The sequence below is a fragment of the Scyliorhinus torazame genome, chromosome 13, assembly GCF_047496885.1.
Source record: "Scyliorhinus torazame isolate Kashiwa2021f chromosome 13, sScyTor2.1, whole genome shotgun sequence".
Taxonomy (NCBI): domain Eukaryota; kingdom Metazoa; phylum Chordata; class Chondrichthyes; order Carcharhiniformes; family Scyliorhinidae; genus Scyliorhinus; species Scyliorhinus torazame.
In genome coordinates, this window is record NC_092719.1 from 188,427,102 (window position 1) to 188,452,545 (window position 25,444).

The 25,444-nt window shown below is 47.1% G+C and overlaps 1 protein-coding gene across 3 annotated transcripts in view; it reads right to left on the bottom strand.

Moving 5' to 3' along the window:
• slc6a11b (solute carrier family 6 member 11b) overlaps positions 1–25,444 on the bottom strand; it is a 209,323-nt gene that overhangs the window by 136,982 nt on the left and 46,897 nt on the right. For all 3 annotated transcript variants that reach the window (XM_072472598.1, XM_072472596.1, XM_072472597.1), the window contains exon 7: positions 6,794–6,928. In XM_072472598.1, the coding sequence (XP_072328699.1) occupies positions 6,794–6,928 (135 nt within the window). The remainder of the gene's footprint in view (positions 1–6,793; positions 6,929–25,444) is intronic.

Below are 25,444 nucleotides of genomic sequence, written 5' to 3' on the forward strand. Positions count from 1 at the left end.
GAAACTCACATCAGCTAAGGGCACCCTCTCCAAACAGCCAACACTTTAAAAAAAAACCAAGTATATAATAAGTACCTGACGAGCATCCCAGAATTCATGGGAAAGAGGCTTCCTGTTTGTTTCAAAAAAGTGTCAGACAGCAAGCGATAGTGTTGCAACCTGCCTGCTTACCATTGGCTGGGAACTAATGACAATCCCACAATCCTGTGGGAGTATGAGCTTCCCCAATGAGGGGGGGGCGGAGAAATCATTAGCAGACTCCCTGTATAAATAAAGCTGGCCAGTTTGGAACCAGCAGGAAGGAGTGAGCAGCAAGCGAAGTTGCTGCTGCTGTTGTATATATATGTTATAGTAAATAAATGTTATTTCTTTGTATCCTTAAAACTCGTGCTGGATTCTTCGTGGCCCTCACAAAACTGGCGACGAGGGTTAAAGTGAATAGCTGTCTACACTGCTGAAGCCACCTCCCTGGATTTTTGTTGGATACAGGTTGGAAGTTGTTTTCTATTACACCATGCCTCTGTACGGACGTTTGGATGTTTTTGATGCTGCGCTGGAAAGCTGGAACCAGTACGCACAACGGATGGGTTACTATTTCCGGGCAAACAATATCACCGAAAACGAGCGCCAGGTGGTCATATTGCTCACCGCCTGCGGCCCGCATACGTTTGGGGTGATTAGGAGCCTTACGTACCCAGCTGCGCCGGACTCCAAAACGTTTGATGAACTTGTGAATTTAGTGGGGCAACATTTTAACCCAACCCCGTCCACAATAATCCAACGTTACCGGTTTAATACCGCTGAGAGGACCCTAGGAGAATCCCTTGCCGACTTTCTATCCAGGCTACGCAGGATTGCGGAGTACTGTGACTATGGTGAGACCTTGTCAGAAATGTTACGCGACCGTTTGGTTTGCGGTATTAACAATGCGGCCACCCAGAGAAAGTTGTTAGCTGAGCCAACATTGACTTTTCAACAGGCCATTCAAATAGTATTGTCCCGAGAGAGCGCAGAACGAGGAGTGCAGGAGCTACAGGGAATGGAGGTGCATGCCTTTGCGCGCAACCACTTCTGTCCGAAAACATCCCCCTGCACTCCTGCGGTACCTTGGGCGAGGCGAAGTCCGGATCGACGCTAGTGGCCGTCGGACATTCCTCCCCGAAGGGAGCCTTCTCCAGAACCAATGGATGAGGAGCCATGTCCGTGTCAGACTTGTAGGCGCCGACCCAGTCGCGGACGCCGGTCCTGGGGGCGCCAGAGGCGCCGTCGTTCCGACCAAAATTGGGACCAGCTCAGGGGCAGTACCTTCCATGTGGATGAACCTGCGGCGACTACCCCTGAGGACGTGGAGACGGAGGACGACTGCCTGCAGCTGCATTGTGTGGCAGCTCCCCGTGTGGCCCCCATTAAGGTGACAGCACGGGTCAATGGTCACCCGATTGAGATGGAGTTGGACACTGGCGCAGCGGTCTCCGTGATCGCCCAGAGGACATTCGACCACATCAAGCAGGGTATACAGACCCTTACATTAACCGACACACAGGCCAGGTTGGCCACCTTCACGGGGGCACCATTGGACATTGCAGGAACTATGATGACCCCTGTTGTTTATGGACGCCAGGAAGGGCGTTTCCCACTTATCGTGGTGCGCGGCCATGGGCCCAGCCTATTGGGTCAGAACTGGTTGCGCCATTTGCGGTTGCAGTGGCAGCACATCCTCCAAACAGTTTCTGGAGGGTTGACTGAGGTGCTAAGACGACACCCAGATGTATTCCAGCCCGGTTTGGGGAAAATAAAAGGGGCCGTAGCCCGTATCCAAGTCGAACCAGGAGCCACGCCGCGCTATTTCCGGGCGCGCCCGGTGCCTTACGCCTTGCTCAAGAAGGTAGAAGTGGAGCTCACTCATTTGGAGACTTTGGGTATTATCAGGCCCGTCCGTTTCGCTGACTGGGCAGCACCAATTGTACCTGTAATGAAGCCAGGTGCCACAATTCGCTTGTGCGGCGACTATAAACTTACAGTGAATACGGCTTCCCAACTCGACCGATATCCAATGCCTCGCATAGAGGATCTCTACGCGAAGCTCGCAGGCGGACTCTCGTTCTCAAAATTAGATATGAGTCACGCCTACCTACAGTTGGAGCTGGAACCTGCCTCCCGACGATGTGTAACGATTAATACACAACGGGGCCTGTATGAAGATACACGGTTGCCCTTTGGAGTATCCTCTGCCTACTCTATTTTTCAACGTGTTATGGAGGGCATTTTGAGAGGTTTACCGCGTGTTGATGTCTACTTAGATGACGTTTTGATCACAGGGACGTCGGAGCAGGAACATTTGGAAAATCTGGAGGCTGACCTTAGACGCTTTTCGGAGGCTGGAGTCCATGTACGTCGCACAAAGTGCGTCTTTCAGGCGAAGGAAGTAGTCTACCTGGGTTATCGGGTGGACCGCGAAGGTTTGCACCCCGACGCAGAGAAGGTGCGCGCGATTCAACAGGCCCCCGCCCCGACTGACACTTTGCATCTTTGTTCTTTTCTCGGCCTCGTAAACTATTACGGGAAGTTCCTCCCCAATCTGGCAACTACGCTGGCCCCATTGCACCTTCTGCTAAAGAAAAATCACACCTGGGTTTGGGGTCAGCCGCAAGAAACCGCTTTCCGGCGGGTAAAGCAACAATTGTCGTTGTCTGGGTTACTAACCCACTATGATCCTGGAAAGCCTTTGCTCGTCACATGTGATGCATCCCCGTATGGTATTGGGGCCGTCCTGTCCCACAAGATGGAGAACGGGGCCCAGCGGCCGATAGCTTTCACCTCCCGCACATTGACTGCAGCGGACAAAAAGTACGCGCAGATCGAGAAGGAGGGCCTGGCAGTGGTCTTTGCGGTGAAATGTTTCCACCAGTACGTGTATGGCCGCCACTTCACTATCGCGACTGATCATAAGCCTCTGCTGGGACTTTTCTGAGAGGATAAGCCAATACCGCCCATTGCTTCCGCACGGATCCAGTGTTGGGCTTTGTTGCTTGCTGCCTACGAGTATTCTCTGGAGCACAAACCAGGAACGCAGATAGCGAATGCCGACGCACTGAGCCGATTGCCTTTATCGACCGGCCCCATGTCGATCCCCACGACCGGTGAGGTGGTTGCAACCCTAAATTTTATGGACACCTTGCCTCTCACGGCATCACAGATCCGTGAGTGGACCCAGACGGAGCCAGTCCTGTCAAAGGTTCGGCACATAGTCCTGTATGGTGGGCAGCATAGACAGCTCCCAGGCGAGTTGCGGGCATTTTCCTCCAAGCTGTCAGAATTCAGTGTGGAAGACGGCATCCTCTTGTGAGGGATGCATATGATTGTCCCGGAAAAAGGACAGGAGTTGATACTAAAAGACTTGCACAATGGGCATCCAGGTGTGACCAAAATGAAAATGTTGGCCCGGAGTTATGTCTGGTGGCCAGGCCTCGACACCGACATTGAGAAGGTGGCCCAAAACTGCTCCATTTGTCAGGAGCATCAGAAGCTTCCGCCGGCCAATCCACCTAACCTGCACATCTTTGGACTGTGGGAGGAAACCGGAGCACCCGGAGGAAACCCACGCAGACACGGGGACGACGTGCAGACTCCGCACAGACAGTGATCCAAGCCGGAATCGAACCTGGGACCCTGGAGCCGTGAAGCAATTGTGCTATCCACAATGCTACCGTGCTGCCCTTAAGAACAAATAAATCTACACTATATCATTTTACCGTAATCCATGTATCTATCCAATAGCTGCTTGAAGGTCCCTAATGTTTCCGACTCAACTACTTCCACAGGCAGTGCATTCCATGCCCCCACTACTCTCTGGGTAAAGAACCTACCTCTGATATCCCTCCTATAACTTCCACCTTTCACCTTAAATTTATGTCCCCTTGTAATGGTTTGTTCCACCCGGGGAAAAAGTCTCTGACTGTCTACTCTATCTATTCCCCTGATCATCTTATAAACCTCTTATAACGTCGCCCCTCATCCTTCCCCGTTCTAATGAGAAAAGGCCTAGCACCCTCAACCTTTCCTCGTAAGACCTACTCTCCATTCCAGGCAACATCCTGGTAAATCTCCTTTGCACCTTTTCCAAAGCTTCCACATCCTTCCTAAAATGAGGCGACCAGAACTGTACACAGTACTCCAAATGTGGCCTTACCAAAGTTTTGTACAGCTGCATCATCACCTCACGGCTCTTAAATTCAATCCCTCTGTTAATGAACGAGAGCACACCATAGTCCTTCTTCACAGCTCTATCCACTTGAGTGGCAACTTTCAAAGATGTATGAACATAGACCCCAAGATCTCTCTGCTCCTCCACATTGCCAGGAACTCTACCGTTGGAGGGTGACATCCTTCACGTGAGCTGTTTTTTTGCTCTGTTTCAATCAATGTCAAAAATCCATACCACAATTTTGGAAAAGAGCAGTGAGTTCTCTGGTGCATTGTACAAAATTGTTCCCTCAAATCCCACCAAAAGCAAATGAACTGGTCATTTATCTTAGTGCCATCATTTTGAGAGAAACATGGTTGTCATATTTATCTAAAAAGCAATAGTGAATATACTCGATTTTCCCCGTTGACAATCAGCATTTTGAGCCGTTTTCACCCAACAAATACATCCAAATTAGCATTTTTCTCTGAACTGTAGCTTCTTTTGTTAGTTTGTGGAGATAATTTTTATTTCCTTTAAAATGTGCCTTACCTAGTGTGCCTGACATGCACTGATTTTAATTGGACAATTGGACAATAGTCTACAGAATTTGCAAATACCTTCATTCGCTCCTTCTGCATTTGTTTTTATGATGTAGATAGCATGCCAACCTCGAGATGTTAAATTTAATCCAATATTGTCTTTCCACTCGTTTTCTTTTGCTTTTCTTATGTTCAACCACAAAGCTATTAAAAACTGGTTGAATATTTTAGCTTTCAATAGCATCCGTGAGTGCCTCCATTTACCACTACACTCAGTTGCAGCAAATTCCTATTCTGAACTCGAGTTTGTGGTTGTTATGAAACAAGAGACCCTTGATCTTTTACTCTTTAAAGTTGTTTTGTTTCTCTGCACCTACAACAATTACATCAGGTCAGCTTGTGGGACCCACCTCCCCCAGAGCTGTTTTCAACATCTGAACAGTTCCTTCATTTATCTTAACGTTTTCACATCTGGATTCTGTTTAATCAATATCCTGTAGATCGCCGCTCAATGGAAGACAAAAGCCAGCTCAATGTTTGAAGCAATTAGCAATTATAAAATTCAAGTGCGTATAGTTGCAGCTTGCAAATTAATAGCAGACAGAATTACCTCGGTCTGTTGCAAGAGAAGTAATGCGTTGCTCAGGGTGAGAGACACTGGGCAGATTCTTCTCTTCTCACTGGTGGTGGCTTTGGAGGCGGGAAGGACAAGTACTTGGACGGGACGATGACATTCCGAAATTCTGCAGCCATTCTGCCTCCACCAGAATTAAGTTCTGGACGGGAAGACCCATGGGCACCGTCCGGCCCGGATACTAATCGATGCCGATTATTGACCACTTAAGGGTTTCATCCCACTGCTGCTGGGATTAACCATGCACGACAGATGAACTTGTGCCTTAACATTTGTCACCTTGGGGGAGTTAGTGGGAGGAGGATCCCTCCATAAAAGCCACTCAGTCTGATCTACGGCTAGACATCAGGCAGGGAGAGGCCTGCTGAGAGCCGTCCTTCTACCCCTATCTCAGTCTCCCTGTGTCCCCCACCCGTGAAAGCAGTACCCTCCCCCACCCCCCCCCCCCCCCGCCCTCCATGATCCTGGGACTCCAAGGGGTGTTCCCCTAGCAGCTAAGGTCTGCTAAGTGGTGCTGCTGACCGCAATTAGAGGCTGGCAGCTCTCGCTAGGCAGGAATACCTTCCCTATCTGCTCCAAAAATCCCACCGGATTCACAGGAAACCTCATTCCAAAGACCCCTTGGCATCAAGAACAATGCCAACTTCGGCCCATTGGTTCAACTCTTGTTCACTGAATTTTACTTTGTCTTCCTCCGAGCTATACCTTATATAATGCTCGACACTCCGCTGTCAACGCCTCATTGATTCTTTTGATTCTCAATTAAAACTACTGACACTACAAAATGTTTACACTTTGAAATACCATAGGAGAATTCTTATCACTGTCAAAATTACCAAAGAAATCCTACGACAGAAAATTCTTCGTTTCTAATGGCATCAGATGCATGTTGGTGAACAATGTATATGCACTTGCCTGTAGCTGATCATGAAAATAATCTTATAGGATTAGACGCAGAGATGATGGTGTTACTGAACACTCAGCGAATCCCGGTTGCTGAGGCAACCTGCACTTTTACATGCTCATGGATAGTGAAGGCTGAGGCTCCAACCTTCTTCCAATTGTATAAATCTCTCCCACTCTTACGAGCTGCCATTGACGTGTGTCAGAAGGATTTGCAGGTCAACCTGTTTGACCGCGTTACGAATGCAGAGCCATCAGCGGCTGCATGATAAGACCACCTTATTCCTTCAAATTATAGAAATTATTTTGAATTGTGCAAATGCCTCTTCTATATTTTAGCTACAGACTCCGACACTCAATCCGACAATTTACCAGAATAAATCAGTGATTGTTTGCAAAATGGTTTGTTAAGATGAACTTTATAACAGCCACGTCTCTGGACTTCAATAGTGTGGGCCCTGCTTACCACTCCATTCATGCGTCAACTGAAAATGAGAATCGAGACATAATATTTGTACTTAATGTTCCTACCTGAGGGTCCGATAAGCGGGAGATATCCGGGTAAAGATAAAACCTTATTCCCTCTCCAGCTCCGGGAAGAGTCACTCCTCGAATCAATAAAACCAGCAGCATCAGGTAGGGGAACGTTGCTGTTACATACACCACCTGAGAACAAAGGATGGAAACCATTAGCTCTTTCTTTGTTCTATTTTCCAACAAAAGGATAATATTTAGTATTGATGTCCACGATCAGCAGTTAATATGAAAATCAATTTTTATTGTCTTGTTCAGAATTTCACTTTCCACAATTCATACATTAACAGAAGGTAACAAAATGCCTGATTGTATAATTTGTCTGATGTAATTCCATTGCCATTCAGAAAGGCACAGAAATAAAGGACTGAATTCTCAGCCTCACATCGCCGGTAGTGGAGTTACCGATGAGGCAGAAATCTAGCGTTGTGAAGGAAACGGGGTTGGCCCCGGTTCCTGATGCTCTGGCCCGCCGCTGGCATCAAGGTTTTGAATGACCCATTTGTACCCACTTAACAGACTGGGCACCATATTCGCCGGGCCCGCGTGATTCTCTGGTCCTCTGGGCCTGCAATCACACGGGCAGGAATTACCACTGGTCCTGACAAGCATGGCCCTGACGTGGTGGACAACTCTTGAAGAGAGTTGCCCCCAAAATCTATCCACGGGCCACCCCTCCTCCCCCACAATGCACGACCTGCCCACCCCACCCCCACCAGACTCCCCACACCGCCCCTGACCAGAGACGCCCCAACACCCTCCAAATAAGGAAACCCTCCAGGGAACCCCCAAATAAAGAGACCCCCACAGAAAACCCTAAATAAGGAGAGCACCCTCCAGCCCCCACAGAAAAGCGACCCCTGTCAGAGTTAAGTGCTGTCAGTTTCTTGTTAACTATTTCAAAATCAGTCAACTGTGAAGGGAGGTGATTGGATAGCACTTAATTCTGTTTGAAGTGGTCCAGGAGCTGTCAATCAAATCTTGATGTTTGTAAATATTGTGGTTTGACTTCAGAGTTACTCAATTGCGAAGGAAGATGAATGGAACAATGCTGACAGCTGGGGTGTGTGGAAGCTGTCAATCACAGCCGAGTAAAATCAATATCAAAGAGGAATGAATGAATAGCTTTCACATCAAACATCAGAGGGGGTTTAACCCCAGCTGACTGTTTTTTTCTTTCCAGGGGTTGACAGGTGCTGCTTTCTGTGTCTGAGCCAGCAGGTGTAGAGCCCAGGTGAGTGCTAAAGCAGTGATTTTCTTTTTCACTGCCTTTGTCTGAGCTTCTCTCCAGCCTCCAGACAGGGGTCTCTCTTCTGGAGGGTTTCCAGACAGGGACCGTTTTTCTGGGGGTCTGTGGGGGGGGGGGGGGGGGTCTCCTTATTTATGGGAGCTCTGTGGGGATCTCCTTCCGAAGGGACTCTCTGTAGGGGTCTCTTTATTTAGGGGATCTCCAAGGAAAGTTTACTTATCTAGGGTGTCTCTGTGGGGGGGGGGTCTCTTTATTTAGGGGGTCACGGGAGGGGGGGTCTCTTCAATTAGCGGGTCTCTGTGGGGGGGGGTCTTTATTTAGAGGGTCTCTGTGGTGGTCAGCACTCTCGCCACGTGAAGCTCGTGCAATTCCAGTTCACGCAGGCATGGGATTTGCTCGGGTCGGGATTGGCACCGGAGAGCTTGATGAACTGGAGCTGCATATCAGCACTCCACCTCCCCCCCTCCCCCACTCACCTCATTTCAACCAAGAAGATGGCTCCATGAGCAGCACCGAGGTTCACGGTCTCAGAGCTGGACACCATGCTGGACGCCGTGGGGGAGGCATGAAAGGCTGTTCCCCAGGGTGGGAAGGAGGTTGCTACCCGTCCAGGTCAACCAGAGATGGCAGAGCCAGTGAGAGCTGTGGGTCCCACAGCGAGGACCTGCCAGCAGTGCCGAAAGAGGCTGCACAACCTCCTCCGGGCAGCCATGGCGAGTCTCCAGCTCCATGCCCCTGACATCACGCTCTTCCCACAGACCTCCTCCCCATACCCGGCACCAGCCCTCCACATGTGGCCCCCACCAGGCAGACTAGTAGGCAGTGCCCCGTGAGGATGGGCAACCCCCCGGCCAGCCAAGTTGGGCCACCACCTACGTGCCCCTGGCATCACCCTCATCCCACACTCCCCACAAGCCCCTCCCCTCTCAGAGGGCAAGCACGCTAGCATAGTGGGTAGCACAATTGCTTCACAGCTCCAGGGTCCAGGGTTCGATTCCTGGTTTGGGTCACAGTCTGTGCGGAGTCTGCACGTTCTCCCCATGTGTGCGTGGGTTTCCTCCGGATGCTCTGGTTCCCTCCCACAGTCCAAAGATGTGCGGGTTAGGTGGACTGGCCATGCTAAATTGCCCTTAGTGTCCAAACAAGGTTAAGTGGGGATTGCGGGGATAGGGTAGATACGTGAGCTTTAGTTGGGTGCACTTTGTAAGGGCCGGTGCAGACTCGATGGGCCGAATAGCCTTCTTCTGCACTGTAAATTCTATGATTCTATGAACCCCAGCCGCCGGCAGCCCTCTCACACCCCACCCTGCACCACATGCCGACACCAGTATTGCCGCCATGGCCGGGTCCCTGCACACACTGGTCACCAATTGTGCACCCCCTGAGAGAGCAGGCAGTCGCCCAGGCTCAGGTCAGCATGGGACATCCAAGCGAGACCCTAATGAATTGCGATTTCCCTATGGCCTGTGAAACACCTCCCCCCCACCCACCCCAACACCACACCTACGCTCGATCTCACCATGGGTCTGGTCTTGTGTCTTGCAGGATCACCTTGCAACGAGGCAGGGCCGTCTGGTGTCCCTCCACCCAGCCACAACACCGCAACACCCCGGAGCAGTCCAGGGGCAACACAGACGTTTCGGAACCCTCCACCATCCCAAAGACTCTCACCTCGGTGGGTCATTATAATCATGAGGCTCCTGGGTATTATCTGGTGCACACTTCACACATGCCACGGTACTCAGGTGGAGGTAAGAATCCCTGAGGGGGTGGACGATTTGGGGGAACCCGACCCCAGGGACGAGCTGCCGTCCAGATGGGTCTTGGGCTTTTAGAAAAGGTGGTCCCATCAATACTGGAGATGCAGGTGCAGAGCCAGGGACCAAAGGAGAGGGTGTCAGCAAGCCTCCTGCCCCTGCTGGTGCCGTTGGAGGAGTTCAACAACCTGCAGGGGCAGGAGGCAATGCTGACAATGCATGCTGTCCAAGCCAACACTGAACAGCTGGCGTCCTCAGTGGAAGCCTTTAATGCGGAGGTCACGGCAATGGGTCAGGGTGTCCAAGGCCTGGGGCATAGTGTGCGGGCGGTGGCCGATGTGCAGGGCAGAGCAGTCCTAACACAGGTAGCCATGTACCAGGGCGACATGGACATTGCTGCGGCCTCCAAAATGTGGCACAGTCACAGCGGGCCATGGCTGCGAGAGCATTGCTCATGCACTGGCTGACCTGAGCCAGGTCCAGAGGCACCTGGCCCAGTCCCTGTGCTCCATGGCCGTGAGCATCAAAACCATGGTTGAGATGAGAGATGGCCTCCAGGATTGACAGCTCCAGGTAACGGCGGAGTCCCCGGAGCTCCCACCAGCCACAACCCCGTCCCAAGGCGTAGCCCGGGGGCCATCAGGCACCCCGGGGGAGGGGGAGGTGATGGAGCCCTTGCTGGTGAATCCAGCAGGAGGCGGTGCTGTACACCACAGCGCCCCTGGAAACCCTCTAACCTGACACTGGCGCATCCGATGGATAACGGGCAGATCAGAGTGGCATTCCACCATCTGTGACATCCGAAGGTCGGCCGGCCGCATTACTGCCCAGTCGCTCCAGAGGACGGCCACCAAAGCAGACCCAGGTCACAGGACGGGATATGCAGCAGGACGCCTCCACATCTGATGTACCAACTGGGAACACACCTAGACGGAACATTTGGACACGCAAGATTAGAAAGGTAGACACCAGTTAAGTTGGCACGGGTGCAGCAGATAGGAAAGCAATAGGTGCCATGGCGCAGTTATTATACATAGCACTGTCGCAAATAAACATCTGTTCACCCATGTTCAGAGGTGCCACAGTCCTCTATCTGAAGGGTGTGCGTGACAGGCTGGGCTGGGTAGAGAGGCTGTGTGCCAGGCGGGGCGGGAAGGTGGGAGGCTGGATGTATGGGGTGGGGGTGTTGGAGGAAGGCACTGGGCAGGGCCACCAGGACAGTCCGAGGTTTCCCCTGGGGCCGCCCTCGGAGGCGGCAGGGATGGGGCCAGAGATGTGGAGGCGCCATGTGGTAGGGCCTACCCGATGGGTGACCCATCACCACCCGCCACCCCCATGACCACTCCCCACCCACTCCCACACCCATTCCCACCATCCCAGAAAGTCTGTAGGCCCGTGAGATGGAATGGTCATGCAATATCATGAGCTTTGCAGGCCTGTGTGAAGTTGCCCATATGGTGACCCGAAAATGAAGGTGTCAAAGGTAAAGTTGAGGCTGTATGCTGGAACAATGCTCACCCCAAGAGGAAAGACTGAGCTGAGAGCCCAATGAAATGGGAAGAAAGAGGATTGCAGTTCTTGATAATAAACACTAAGCAGAATCCTCCCACATCTACTGAAGCATGTCAAAAGTTTGGTACTGTTATGGGCCAGGGTTTAGAGAACCCCAAAGTGCATCATGGAGTTCACCTGACCCACAACTTTTAATAGATTGTGGTATGGGGAGTACACGGCCCACTCTACAGGCGTGGTACAGCAGAAATGGAAAAGTAATTTTTAAAGCAAAACTATGTTTATTCTGTGACCTTAACTTAACCTTTTTAAAACATACAGTGAACATCTTAGCAACCATTAATTCAAATACAACCCCCAAAGACTACAACACTAAGTAAACCTTGAAGCTTTCCTTTTTCACATCCATACGACTGAAAAACAAAACCTTTATCAGAAGCACATCAGGTTAAAGTCACTACTGAAAACATTTATGATTCTGAATTCACCAAATGATCAAGAGATAGTCTTTTGATGGCAGAGAGACCAGCAGTATATCTACTTGGTCTGGCTTCAGCTCCAACACTGAAAACGAAACTAAAACACACCTGCAGCCTGCTCAAAAACAAAAGTAAAAAGCTGACAGACAGCCCAGCTCCACCCACTCTCTGACATCACTGCAGTAGTAAACACCCATTTCTTAAAGGTACTCTCACTACAGATATTTATATACATCCCCATTTATAAACACCCATTTCTTAAAGGTACTCCCACATGACAGTGCGGTAACCTTCCATGTAGCAGAGGATAGTGGAGTATGGAATTCGCTGCTCGAATTGGTGGTGGTGGCAGAGACCCTAAATTCTTTTAAAAGTTATCTGGATCCAGAAGACTATCAACTCCAACAGCATGAAACAGTGAATGATTTTCCAGGAGTAGAAGTGATTGTGGATAATCTACTAGTCTGTGAATGTGGAGATATGATGGAAGAAGCCATAATAGACCATGGTCTGAATCTAGCGAGACTATGAGAGAGAAAGAGAGAGAGCCAGATGATCTTGAAACTGAACAAGAAAAAGTTGTAACTGAAGATGGTTGAAGTCAAGTACATAGGTCATGCATTGACATGAAAGAACGTTGCTCTGTCCTGTTCCTAATGAGGTATGAGCTGCAGCAACAATTGTTAATCTGTCAGACAAGCATCTTGCTCAGATCAAGCAAACTACGCAACGAGATGCAACTCTCCAAGTTCGACAGGAGATAATGATGAAAGGATGGCCCAAAACCATTTAGGGCACATCTATTGACATAAAAATGTATTGATGAAGTGATTGCCCAATATGACATTTTGCACAGAGGAACGAGTGTTATTATCCCTAAGGAGCAGAATCTAGCCTGAGGAAGGCAAATGAAGTAGTCTACTGGTCAAACATGAAGCAATTTATTTCCATTTTTCCCATTGATCTGTATTTCCCTCATCAATGTCCCACCCAACTTGGGCCATCTGTTCCTAGTTGCCCTTTGACACATGGTTCACCTTTGTTCTGCCATTCACACATTCTAATCTCTTTATGTGCCACTACCAGCACCCTTCATAGCATTAATCACCCCCATTTGCTTTCCCTTTGCCTTTCGGTCCACCACATCTTTGTCAATCTCCACCTATCAAAGGCCCTCTATCCAGTCCCACCACTCCACGCCGCCCCCCCCCCCCAATCCCACCCCCCCCCGATCCCGCAGCAGTATAAATCTGACCCTTTTCCAGTTCTCTCCAGCTTTGACAAGGACTCACCCAGACTCGAAACATTAGCTCCCTTCTCTCTCCACAGATGCTGTCAGACCTGCTGCGATTGTCCAGTACTTTCTGTTTTTGTTTCATTTCAGCAGCAATTTGCTTTTAGCTAAATTCTTGTGCAATTTATCATCAGAATATGAATCTCGACATAACCTCACTGCAAAGAATGGTCAGTGGTATTGGGGCACACAACACTCGCATCAAACAACTAGTGATGATAATGCCAGTTCTGAGATACTATGATGTGACCGATTAAGTTATTCTTAAGTGCGGTGCAAGCAAAACAGCGCTTGGAGCAACCATCATGTAGCAAGGCCAACCAGTTGCATTTACATCCAGAGCGTTCATGCAAATTGAATGACGCTACTCACAGATTGAGAAAGCCGGCCTGGCTATTGAATTTGCTTGTGAGCATTTCAATCAGTACCTGTTTGGGGGAGAGAGGAAGTGATGTTAGAGTCTGACCACCAACCACTTCAAAGCTTCTTTCTCAAAGTATTTCTATCTGCTCCAAAGGCTGTTACTTCATTTACAGAGATATCATTTGGAAGTGAAAGTACAAGCAAGGGAAGCAGATGTACATCACCGACTTGCTGTCAAGAGCTGCACTCCCTTCGATGAAAGTTGATGATGCTCGTACAGAGTAAAATCTTACCGATTCAATGAGAAGCAACAGCAGGGCATGCTCTGGAGGTCATCAATCCAGCAGAAACATTGTGAATCTGTCAGACAAGCATCTTGCTCAGATCAAGCAAACTACGTAACGAGATGCAACTCTCCAAGTTCGACAGGAGATAATGAGGAAAGGATGGCCCAAAACCATTAAGGGCACATCTATTGATATAAAAATGTTCTGGTGAAGTGATTGCCCAATATGACATTTTGCACAGAGGGACGAGTTTCGTTATCCCTAAGGAGCTGAATCTAGCTTGAGGGTGGCAAATGAAGTAGTCTACTGGCCAAACATGAGCAATGGGATAAAGGCCCACATCGCTCAGTGCAGTGCTTGTAACAAACACCAAGCTAAGCAAGCTGAAGGGTCACTTCTGAGCCATGACATCCCAGACAGTCATAGATGAAGCTTATCGTCATCCTCTTCACTCTCTTCAAAACTGACCACCTTTTCACCATCAGGTTATTCAGTCTACTGGAAGTTGGTCCAGCTGATGACTACCAGTGAGATCACAGAACGCCTGAAAGCTTACTTCAGTTGTTATGGCATTCCTGACATTGTGATGAGTGACAATGGCCTTCAGTTCACGAGTGAAGAATTTATGCTCTTCATGAATGTGGTTGGAAAATTCAGCACTGCACATCATCTCACACTATCTCCAGTCAAATAGAAAGACTGAGGCAATGATGAAAATTACCAAAGGGACCATCAAAAAATAAAGCAGATCCTGCATACGCGGCACAAGGATATCTTTGAGTGGAGGAAAGTAGTTCAGTCCAACAACTAATGTCACACCAGCTACTCTTCCAAAGCTAACGCCTTCTGAATCCAGAAGTAGCAACAGGAATGAGTGCCAAATTAACCTGAAATGACAGAAAGCTAAATTTTCCACTGATAAAACTACCAAATCAGTGCCAAAGTTGAGAGTTGGAGAACTGGTCAGAGTGCAAACATTTAATGCACACAACAAAGGTCAGCCCACCTGGCAACTTGGAAACTATGTAAACCAGTTGCCACCTCGATCATGCATGATGAAAGGTAATGACCAGCTACAATGTCGTAACTGCAGACACATATGTGGAACTGGAGAAGCTGCTCCTTCACAAAAGATAACTGGTGAGGAAGATTTAATTTCACCAGTGAACAAGGGACTGAATGACCATCAGCCCCAGAGGTCAACTGCTCCACAATGGATCAGCAACAATGCTCACCATGGCAATGACATTCCCTGGAGAGGCAACATCATCCCAAGAGCCAGCAGATGCCTGAAGAACAAACAGCAACACCCCGTGTGCGTACAAATTAGAACATCTGAGTGCTTGATTTTTATGGAGTAGGGGAGACACTGTGGAGGAGCCCAAATGGGCAGACAGGACATGATTCTGGGCTGACTGACCCCATTCAGGGGGGGGGGTTCCAATTTTCAGGATTGCCTTTTAACAGTACGGGCTGGTTCGAATTGTTAGCCTGCACTCCCAACGTGGCCTGATTAATTGTGAGTATAGGCATGACCTAGTCCACCGCAATTTTCATGGAAGTGGACCAGGTTATTAATGAGTCGTGGTTCACAGCACCTCAGAGGTGTCAAGAACCACAGTCTGCATAAGACAGCTGTTTGAAAGGCAAGTATATGATGGCCCCCTCAAGCCTCCCACTATGTCAAGATATGCAATCCCATCCATTCCCTATGGCCCTCATGCTCTACATGCCAAGCTGTGTCACTTCCATGTGGCATTCTTCCACTATACACAATGATTCCTGAGTAACAATGTAAAAAATCTGTTTTTAAAATCATTCGATGATAACTTTATACTTTCTTTAAAAATCCGTTTTACTACAGGGAAATAAAAGTGTCAATCATCCAAACCCTTTAAAATATCAATAGTTGAAATTGCAATGCCTGAAACAGTTTTATCTTGTACAAATAAACATTGTACAATTGACAGCATAGATCAGCAAACCAGAGCTGTCAATTGAGCAATACTTTTCCTGGGGCTCAGATATTTCAACAGGTCATTTTATTTCTCAACCGAGAATAAATATTAAGAAAGGTATGGGGAGTGTGTGGGCCTGTGAGAGATGAGGTCTAGAGGGCCTTACCTTTTTCACTTTAACTAAGACGAAGTCCCACTACACCGAGATGGGCCTTCTAAACATCCCCCACTCCCCCAATTGCACTTTCTCCTGAGGAGGGTGGGCCTTTTCCCGATTTCCACTACCTGCCTTGAGGATGAAATTCTAGCCCTGTGTGTGCAAGGCATGTGCAGAGGCAGACGGTCATGAGACAGACTAAAATTAACAGCTTTCTGTTCTCACACAATGGCTTTCCCTTTCTTTATAGACCGTGGATGTGGACAACGTGTAACTGCAATTGATGGCACCACGTGCTTTTCCTTTTTGATGAAAAGGAGACTTGATTGGAGAAATGTCTTTGTGCACTCCTGTCTCTTGTGCACTGTGGCTTGCATATTCATGCGATCTCTAAAGCCACCTTGGGTAAAACAAGGGCTTTGAAGAGTAGCCATTTTACACACCATGTGGATCACTGAGGGAATTACAAAAGTGTGGGAGAGAACAGGGATTGGATTCTCCGCCGGCGGGATGCTCCGCAGGATGCTCCGTTTTGCTGGCAGCCCGGGGGTTTCCCAATGGCGTGGGGCTGCCCCACAGTGTGAAACACCAGTGACTGGCCGGTGTAATGGAGCATCCCGCCGGCTGGGTGAAACAGAAATGTGGTGCGGCGGGACGGAGAATCCAGCACCAGGGGTTTCGTTTTGGACTTTTTAAGCAAAAGGTGGCACAAGTGTGATGAGGCAAATGGTTGTGTCATGATAATCTCTGGAGCCATGAATAGGAAATACCATAAAATATAAATTGGGTGAGGACACACTCTGTGCTGCGAATTTGTTAAGGTCAACTACATGGAAGTCCCGTGGTTACTTTTTAACAATGGTGCTAATTTTTCCAAAGCCGATGGGTTGACGCTAAAAGGAATTTCTTACAACTATGTTATGACATTAGTACACAAATATCGAATGGTGTGACTTCACCCAGAAGATAGCAATGATGCATATGTTGTTATATTATTTGAAAGATTATTCACAACAGAGCTTATTTTCACTGAATCCACCTAGCATTAATGGAACGGTAATGGCCTGAAAATAACATTGGGAGCCTGATCCTGCGAACAGCAATAAATCGTCCAGCATCAAATGGAAAGGAGCCTACTGCTTGGTGTTTAAAGCCTACTTCAGCTATTTCAGGTGATAGACCCCAGTTAATATGAAAATTGGACTCCTTGTACATAAATCAAGACCAGATTGCTATTTTTGGCCAGAACAGGTGAGCAATGACCCTAGACAATGGAACCGAAGATTTTTGGTGATCGCACCCACTGCCCACCATCCTCCCCAACTAACTTGCCATGCTGGTGGCCACCAAACTGAAATGAGGATGGCAGCTGGCACCTGCCAATTGTTGCCTATCGATTGTTCAGAAGTTAAATTTGGCCCTGATAGATTTCGATTTTACACGAATGTGCGTTGGTGGGGAGCATCACCCGGACTGCGTTTATCAAAGGAATTGCAAGCACATGTTGCTAATGATTTATAACCATTGTAAATAGAAGTGTGTGGGCAGCACATTACTAGTGTCCCAGTATACACAACCTTCGGGCAAAGCTCTCACATTAACGCACATTCAGAAATATGCCCTTGGAAGCTAAACATTGTGAAAATGCTACATAGAAACAAACTTGCAAATAATGGCAATGGTTAAACTAGTATTGAATAAGTACTCAACAATGACGGTGCCAGTGAAGAAGCTATAAAAAAGTGACAATATTAGAAGAACCATACACATCAATATCCAGAGTAATGTATTACCTGCCATATTATACATCAAACTAGAAGTGAAAAGATGTGTTGGATGGTTCTTTCCATTCAGAAATGTGAAATAAATCAGTGTTAAAGGAGCAAACACTTCTGGCACCCATTGTCAGCATATAGCATGTTCCAGGTTATGTGTAGCAAATGTCAGCTGTTCAGCAAAGCTTTCTATGGGTTGAATTTTCCTGGGTGAGTCACAATCCCGATGTTGGGTTGAAGTCTGGGTGGGACCCTGGAAATGGCCAGACTACAGATGCAATCTTTGCAAAGGTGGCCAATCGACAAGCCACCTCCAGGAGGCTCATCCACTTAAGAGACTGGAGTTGGGCTCCAGCAATAGGAGGTTGAACCAGTGCACCCGCAGCACAGGACAGCGGGCAGCCCCACTGGAAGAGGTGGACGCTGCTGAGGCAGAAAGTTAGAGAGACTCAATGTGGAGACGCGCTCAGTTACTTTCTGCAAGTTTGATAATGAAGAGGTGCACAGCCAGGTAGTTTGAAAGCCATGTGGGTGAGGGTTGTGCGACACTGGGAGTGGCGGGATGATGGGCAGTGCATTTCAGGAGCTCATCAATAGTAGGCGATTGTTGTAAACAATCAGATGAGTAGTCCGTCTTCCATCTGGCAGAATGGAGTGTGCCGAGCTGCTTTGCATCGTACACATTTTAGGTCATGTACAGAGGCCCAGTGTGATTGTTGTTCTCCTGTGTCGTTGTTGTTGAGGTACCCCTGATGCGATGTTGGTTATTTGATCTCCAAGAATATACCATGCGCCAATGTAAATTGCTGTGTTACAATATTAATTCACTGGTCATGTGGCGGCTTACAGACATACCTGGTGGTCAGTTGACCTATGTTGATGGGAATGGAGCAGGCGTTTCCAGATTTTTACGTCTTCTGTATTTTTGGTGATGCTATCCTTGATGTAGACGGCTAGGCCGGATGCATTGTTCTCCCTGCTTGCAATGGGTCGGTACCGGGAATGTGAGTTCAACGGCTGGAGTGGCCCACAAGGAGGTCTGTTGTAGGGTAACTTTATCCACCTCCTTCAGTTCTTTTGGGAGTAGCTCACATTTTGTCAAGGATAGGCCTTCATCACTGAGCTGCTATATTCTTGTTACTGGTCCTATTTCCTGGCTTTGCTGTTCCTGAAAGAATCCATTTTCCAATGTTTTTTTACTGCTTGGACTGGGAGCCAGGTGGCATGGCATTCCTTTAACTTCCTGACAAGCATTAGTTTGCAAGCTCTCATTTTGGAAGACTTACTCTAACAGGAGGATCACATTAGGTTTGCTGTCACCCTCAAAGAAAATTGAATCACAGGGAAGGAAGTTGCTAGCAAAGCTGGTTACTAATATTCCCAGTAGAGGCACCGTTCCCAACATCTGGTGCGAATCCAAGGTAGTGGGCACTGCCATGTCACAACGACGCACACAACGACCACCCCATCACACTGTTCTCAATAACATGTATGCCTCCCTTGGAAGCCATGTTGCTCAGCCAAACAGGCAGATTTTCGCACAGGTCACAACTGCTCCGAACAGGTCGTGGCATTGACCTCAACACGTTCACGCCGGTCTCCTGAAAGGCCGGAAGACAGGAACCACCTTTGTTGACTTGACCTGTGCCTATGACAAGGTGTGGTGGACAGGCATGCTGCTGAAATTCTGTAAAATCATTTGCTGCGTGAAAGCCCTACAACGAATCAACCAACCCACCAAGATCAGTCCTTACAACTGGCTCTCTTCAACATATATATACCAATGACCTCACTCCTGAAAAGTCTAGGCTCTTCACAAATGCTGATGACTTCACTCTAGCTTTCCAGGCTAAAGAATTTCATGACATTGAGAAAACACTCACTGAAGATCTATGTTCTTTGGAAGCTGTCTTGAAATTGGAGCCTTTAATGAACGCTGCAAAGGCTGTCGTTTCAGCCTTCCACCTGAACAATCTGAAGGCCAGGGAAGAACCGTGTGCCCAGCTCTCTGACTGACTACTCACTCACGACCCAATCCAAAATATCTGAACCATACATTGGCCTACTGGCAACGGCCAACCGGAGCCAAGGTCAAGACGAAAGTCAATCTCATATGGAAACCGGCAGATACCATCTGGGGATTCATGGTCAATATCATATGCACTGCTTCGCTTGCCCTGGTCTAGCCAATAGCAGAGTACTGCCACTCAACCAGGCTTGGGGAGCCAGCACACAAGCATGGTAGATATCCTCCAGGAAGCCATGAGGATTATTTCTAGGAAATTGAAACCATCCTAGCTCAAAAGATTTCCTCCTCAAGGCATCCTCCTCAAAGAACATCACCGGCTGACAGGTAACAAAGCACTCCTATTGGTACAGGGGACTGCATTTTCCAGTCTCCCCCACTGCATGTTTCACGGTGGCGCACCATTCGCTTGCGGCAGGATTCACTCTTCCAACTGCTTGCCACTGGGAAACCAGCTGGTGGGGGTGCGCTGCCGGCAGGAAAAGAGATTCCCAAAGGCCGTAGAATTCCAACTAGGATCTGAAAAAAGTAAACCCAAGCAGTTGGAAATCTCCTGCTCCTTACAGGAACATATGCCACAACCTACAAACTAACGGCAGTCCCACCTCGCGATGGCACAGCTCCCGATTGACTGTAAAAAACACCAACCACAACCTGGTAACTAGTCCAAGTGGTAATGTCGCAGTTTCAACCTTCCATGGAAAATCTGGACAACCCTCTACTACTTGAGCACAGATCAGAGAAGATGTGGCCCCTTTCCCCTGTAAAAGTGGAAAGTGAGGAACAGCTCAAATTGTGACTGCAGCTATCCAAGTCAGGCCATCACCCATATACTGAACTCCTTCCCTCAGAAGTCCATTCTGGTGGCATCACTCTGTGTCAACTGTATTGTTAACTTTGACAACAAACTATAACTGCTTCCCTCGCCATATGAATAAAATAAACACCTCAACGTCCCTGTTCTTTTCAGGAGCGTAATGCTTTTGTATATTAAGCGCCCGTTAAACTCATCCTAGAAAGTTAAGTCTAGTAAGTAATAGCGTAAGCAACCTTTTTAACAACACGGTAAGAGCTAATAATGACCAATCAATCTCTCTTGATTAAAACGTCAACAAATACAACTGCAAAGGTTGAAAATTGATTTAAGCGATTTGAAAATGTTTATGTTGTATTTTGTTTCTAACTTCTCATTTCTCTATTTTATAGAAATGTAGAATCGTAGCAACCATTTGGCTCATCACGGCAGGGCCATTGCTGCCTCTCTTAATCCTACATTTCTTTCTGTCTTTCTTTCTCTTTCTGTGCTTGGTGTTACATTGAATTTCCCCACTTTAGTTCTCCATCCTTCTTAGTCCTTCCTCTGTTTGTATGTCAATTCTTAAATCTCATGGCTTAAGGAGACAGACTGTGACCAATTGTTTACCAAGGTTCCATAGGCCCTGTGGCCCTCATTGCACTGTTTAAAGCTGACGCCTCCAGCAACATTGTGGTCACAAAATATTTTCAAGCTTAGATGTGTCAGAAGTAATCTAATGGGATACGCTCCAGCAAAACCTGACTCATTTTGAATTGTCACACCATACATGGTTAGAACCTCTATGTGAGAGACGGATGATTTAAGTGCAAATTAACGCAGAGGTATGGACAGTCGACTTGCTACAGGCGTTTCGTGGCATTCAGTTGTGACTCATGTCACTGGGAAAAACTGGGCAGTGTGTAAAACCAATTTTACGTTCTAGCCTCCACTCTCCAGGGTTGTCTGGAGTGTAGGCTTGAACCCATCACCTTCTGACTCAGAGACAGGAAAGCTAACACAAAGCCAAGGCACACTGCTTATAAAAGGAAACAAAAGTAAACATAATAAATAATACAAAGTGGGAAAACAACCAATTATATTTATAAAGGGAATTTGTATTTCTCTCATTGACATCAAAGTTGATTGCATCATGATGGATATTATTTATACATTTGTTCCTTTTAAGACTTTAAAGAATATTTCCATATTTAAAGCCGGAATCTGCATTTTTTTAATGAATTATCATCAATTGTAGAATTATCTCACAAAATGTTATGAATTATACTTCATAATTGTAATGTTTTAAAATGTCGTAATTATCTTTATCGATATTATTCAAAATAAAACCTCTTCCAGTAATTAGGTCAGTCTGTATCTTTGTAAGTACTTCAGTAATTAAATACTGCATCTTCTGTTGTGGCTTTGCGACGTCTTTTTAGAATCAAATGCCTGAGTGCTAATAATACCTTTCAACGTTTTTTCAATATTTATAAGTTCACAGGGGTCTCTATTTTTTTCTTCTTTTTGAGCAAAATACTGCCCCTGCATTACATTGTCTCCAAACTTGGAAACTATACCATCTCGTTGTCAAGCCCCCTTGTAAATGTTTCAGATGCTGAAAGGTTTACAAGGCTCCAAGCAATCTGGGCCTGAGAAGTTACATTTTCACATGAATACGGGAAGTCCTATTCAAGTCTCAATAGTTTACTTCACACAGACTAAATAATTGGCATAAATCTGGATATCTATATCCTGTTGGTCGTAACCTTTTAAATTCCGAATGTGAAGCACAGTTTGAAAAATACAAATGCTTCCTGACAGACAACATATTAAAGTTTCCCAATCCTATGCCTCCTCGCATACTGAAAAAGAGACCTGGTTCGTACCTACACAAATCTATAAAGGTAGAAGAACAGTATGAGAAGGCTGTTAAAAAAGCACATGGGTGGTACGGTGGCACAGTGGTTAGCACTGCTGCCTCACAGCTCTCGGGGCCCGGGTTCAATTCCGACTTCGGGTGACTGTCTGTATGGAGTTTGCACGTTCTCCCCGTGTCTGCATGGATTTCCTCTGGGTGCTCCGGTTTCCTCCCACAGTCCAAAGAGGTGCAGGTTAGGCGGATTGGCTATGACAAATTGCCCCTTAGTGTCCAAAACGTTAGGTGGAGTTACTGGGTTACAGGGATAGGGTGGGGAGTGGGCTTAAGTAGGGTGCTCTTTCCAAGGTCCGGTGCAGATCCGATGGGTCAAATGGCCTCCTTCTGCACTGTAAATTTTAATTCTACAATTCTATGAATTTTGGGCTTAACTAAGAGGAATAGAGTTTGGAAAAGCAAGGATGTTATGGCGAACCTTTGGATAATGGTTAGACCTCAACTGTAGCATTATGTTCAATTCTGCGCATCATACTTTAGAAAAGATATCAAGGCCTTGGAGACGGTGCAGAAGAAATTTATTAGAATGTTGCAGGTTGAGGGTCTTAAGTTATATGAAGACCCGGGTTGAGGGTCTTAAGTTATGTGAACAGACTAGAAAAGCTGGGTTGTACTTAAAATGAAGAAGGTTAAGAGGCAATTTGGCAGAGGTGTTCAAAATCATGTAAGGTTTTGGCAGAGTAAGCAAGGAGAAATTGCTTTTGTGGTAGAAGTGTTGGTCATCGAAGATTTGAAGTAAATTTAAAATAACAGGCAAAAGAACCAGAGGCGACAGAGGAAACATTTCCTTACACAGTAAGTTGTCGGAGTTCACTGACTGGAAGGATGGCGGAAGCAGATTCAATGGTAACATTCCAAAGAGAATTGGAAAAATACTCGAAGAGAAAAAAATTACAGGCCTGCGAGGCAACAGCAGAGAGTGGGATCAATTGAATTGCTCTACCATACAGCCTGTACAGGTACAATGGATTGGATAGCCGTGTTTTGTGCTGTATCATTCTGTGATCTTAGAGTCCGAATGAAATGAAAATTTGCTGAAGGACTGTAGAGTGGCAAATGTTCAAGAAAGGAGTTAACCTGTCAATTAGAGGCCAGTGAATCTTACCACCTTTAAGGGAGACAGAATAAAATTCAGGCACATTTTGTTTTTAAATCATGAGTCGGAACACTGTACCACATGTGGCTGTTAGTCTATGGAGATCATAATATGCTTGAAAGGGGAATTATTTTAAGCATTTTTAAAAGGAATACTATAAAAGGTTTCAGAGGAGTGTGACTACAGTAGATGGTTTCAGGTGAACTGGTACAACTTGCATTGGCGAGGCACACTTGTGCCAAGCACTTTCTTTTTCTACTGCAATTTTGATTACTTTGATTTGAATCATATAATTTTCATTTCTATACCCAACTCATCCAACGCTAGGTTTGTGAAATATAAGCTTGGATGGGCAGGGATCATGTTTTTGGAGGGAATATACATTTGCTGAGTCCTGCACCAGATCTCTTGAAGTTCTAAAATGTTCAGAGGAGAGTCGGGAAGAGATTGTGCAGTGAAATTCCAGGTTAAGTGGGGCTTCTGACCAGTGAATTGCTTGCTTAGATCCTTGTCTGACGGAGCAAAAGTTCCTGCAGAGTAACTTCCCTACCTACTTGCACTTGCCACTGGAAATAAACTCATCAAAATGAATGGGAAGAATGGCGCTCCTTTCGATGGGACGCCAGTGAGGTATTGTCTGATTCCAAGCTGGACAGCTTTAATCTCGCGTCGGGCTCCACGTTCAGCTGCTTCCTGTTTAATTTGTTTTCAGCCCCACCAGTGTAGAAAATCTAATCTTGCAATTGGATGTTGTAACAGTAACATCAATCTTTCCTGTTTTTGCTCCAGTGCATGATGACATATGCCACACACACATGGAAGCCAGTCTGATTGTACATCACGTGAGTAGTGAGGAGGGCATTTCTAGCTTGTTCTCAGGTATGGGTTCAGCTGTGGTGCTATGTCTCAATGAACAAAGAACCAAAGAATAAAGAAAAGTACAGCACAGGAACAGGCCTTTCGGCCCTCCAAGCCTGCGCCGATCATGCTGCCCGTCTGAACTAAAAACTTCTACACTTCCAGGGTCCGTATCCCTCTATTCCCATCCTATTCATGTATTTGTCAAGACGCTCCTTAAACATCACGATCGTCCCTGCTTCCACCACCTCCTCCCGCAGCGAGTTCCAGGCAACCACTACCCTCTGTGTAAAAATACTTGCCTCGTACATCTCCTCTAAACCTTGCCTCTCGCACCTTAAACCTATGCCCCCTAGTAATTGACCCCTCTACCCAGGGAAAAAGTCTCTTAACTATCCACTCTGTCTATGCCCCTCATCATTTTGTAGACCTCTATCAGGTCGCCCCTCAACCTCTGTCATTCCAGTGAGAACAAACCGAGTTTATTCAACCGCTCCTAATAGCTAATGCCCTCCATACCAGGCAACATCCTGGTAAATCTCTTCTGCATCCTCTCCAAAGCCTGCACATCCTTCTGGTATTGTGACGACCAGAATTGAACACTATACTCCAAGTGTGGCCTAACTAAGGTTCTATACAGGTGCAACATGACTGGCCAATTTTTATACTCAATGCCCCGGCCAATGAAGGCAAGCATGCCGTATGCCTTCTTAACTACTTTCTCCACCTGTGTTGCCCCATTCAGTGACCTGTGGACCTGTACACCTAGATCTCTCTGACTCGCAATACTCTTGAGGGTTCTACCATTCACTGTATATTCCCTACCTGTATTAGACCTTCCAAAATGCATTACCTCACATTTGTCCGGATTAAACTCCATCTGCCATCTCTCCGCCCAAGTCTCCAAACAATCTAAATCCTGCTGTATCATCTGACAGTCCTCATCGCTATCCGCAATTCCACCAACCTTGATTTTTAGACCACCCTACACTCCACCTGGAGAACCCAGTGGCCTGCAGACCATATTTTGAGAACCAATGGCTTAGATAACAAAAGTATTTGGAGCTACTGAGCGGTGCGCCCGGAGGAAACCCACGCAGACATGGGG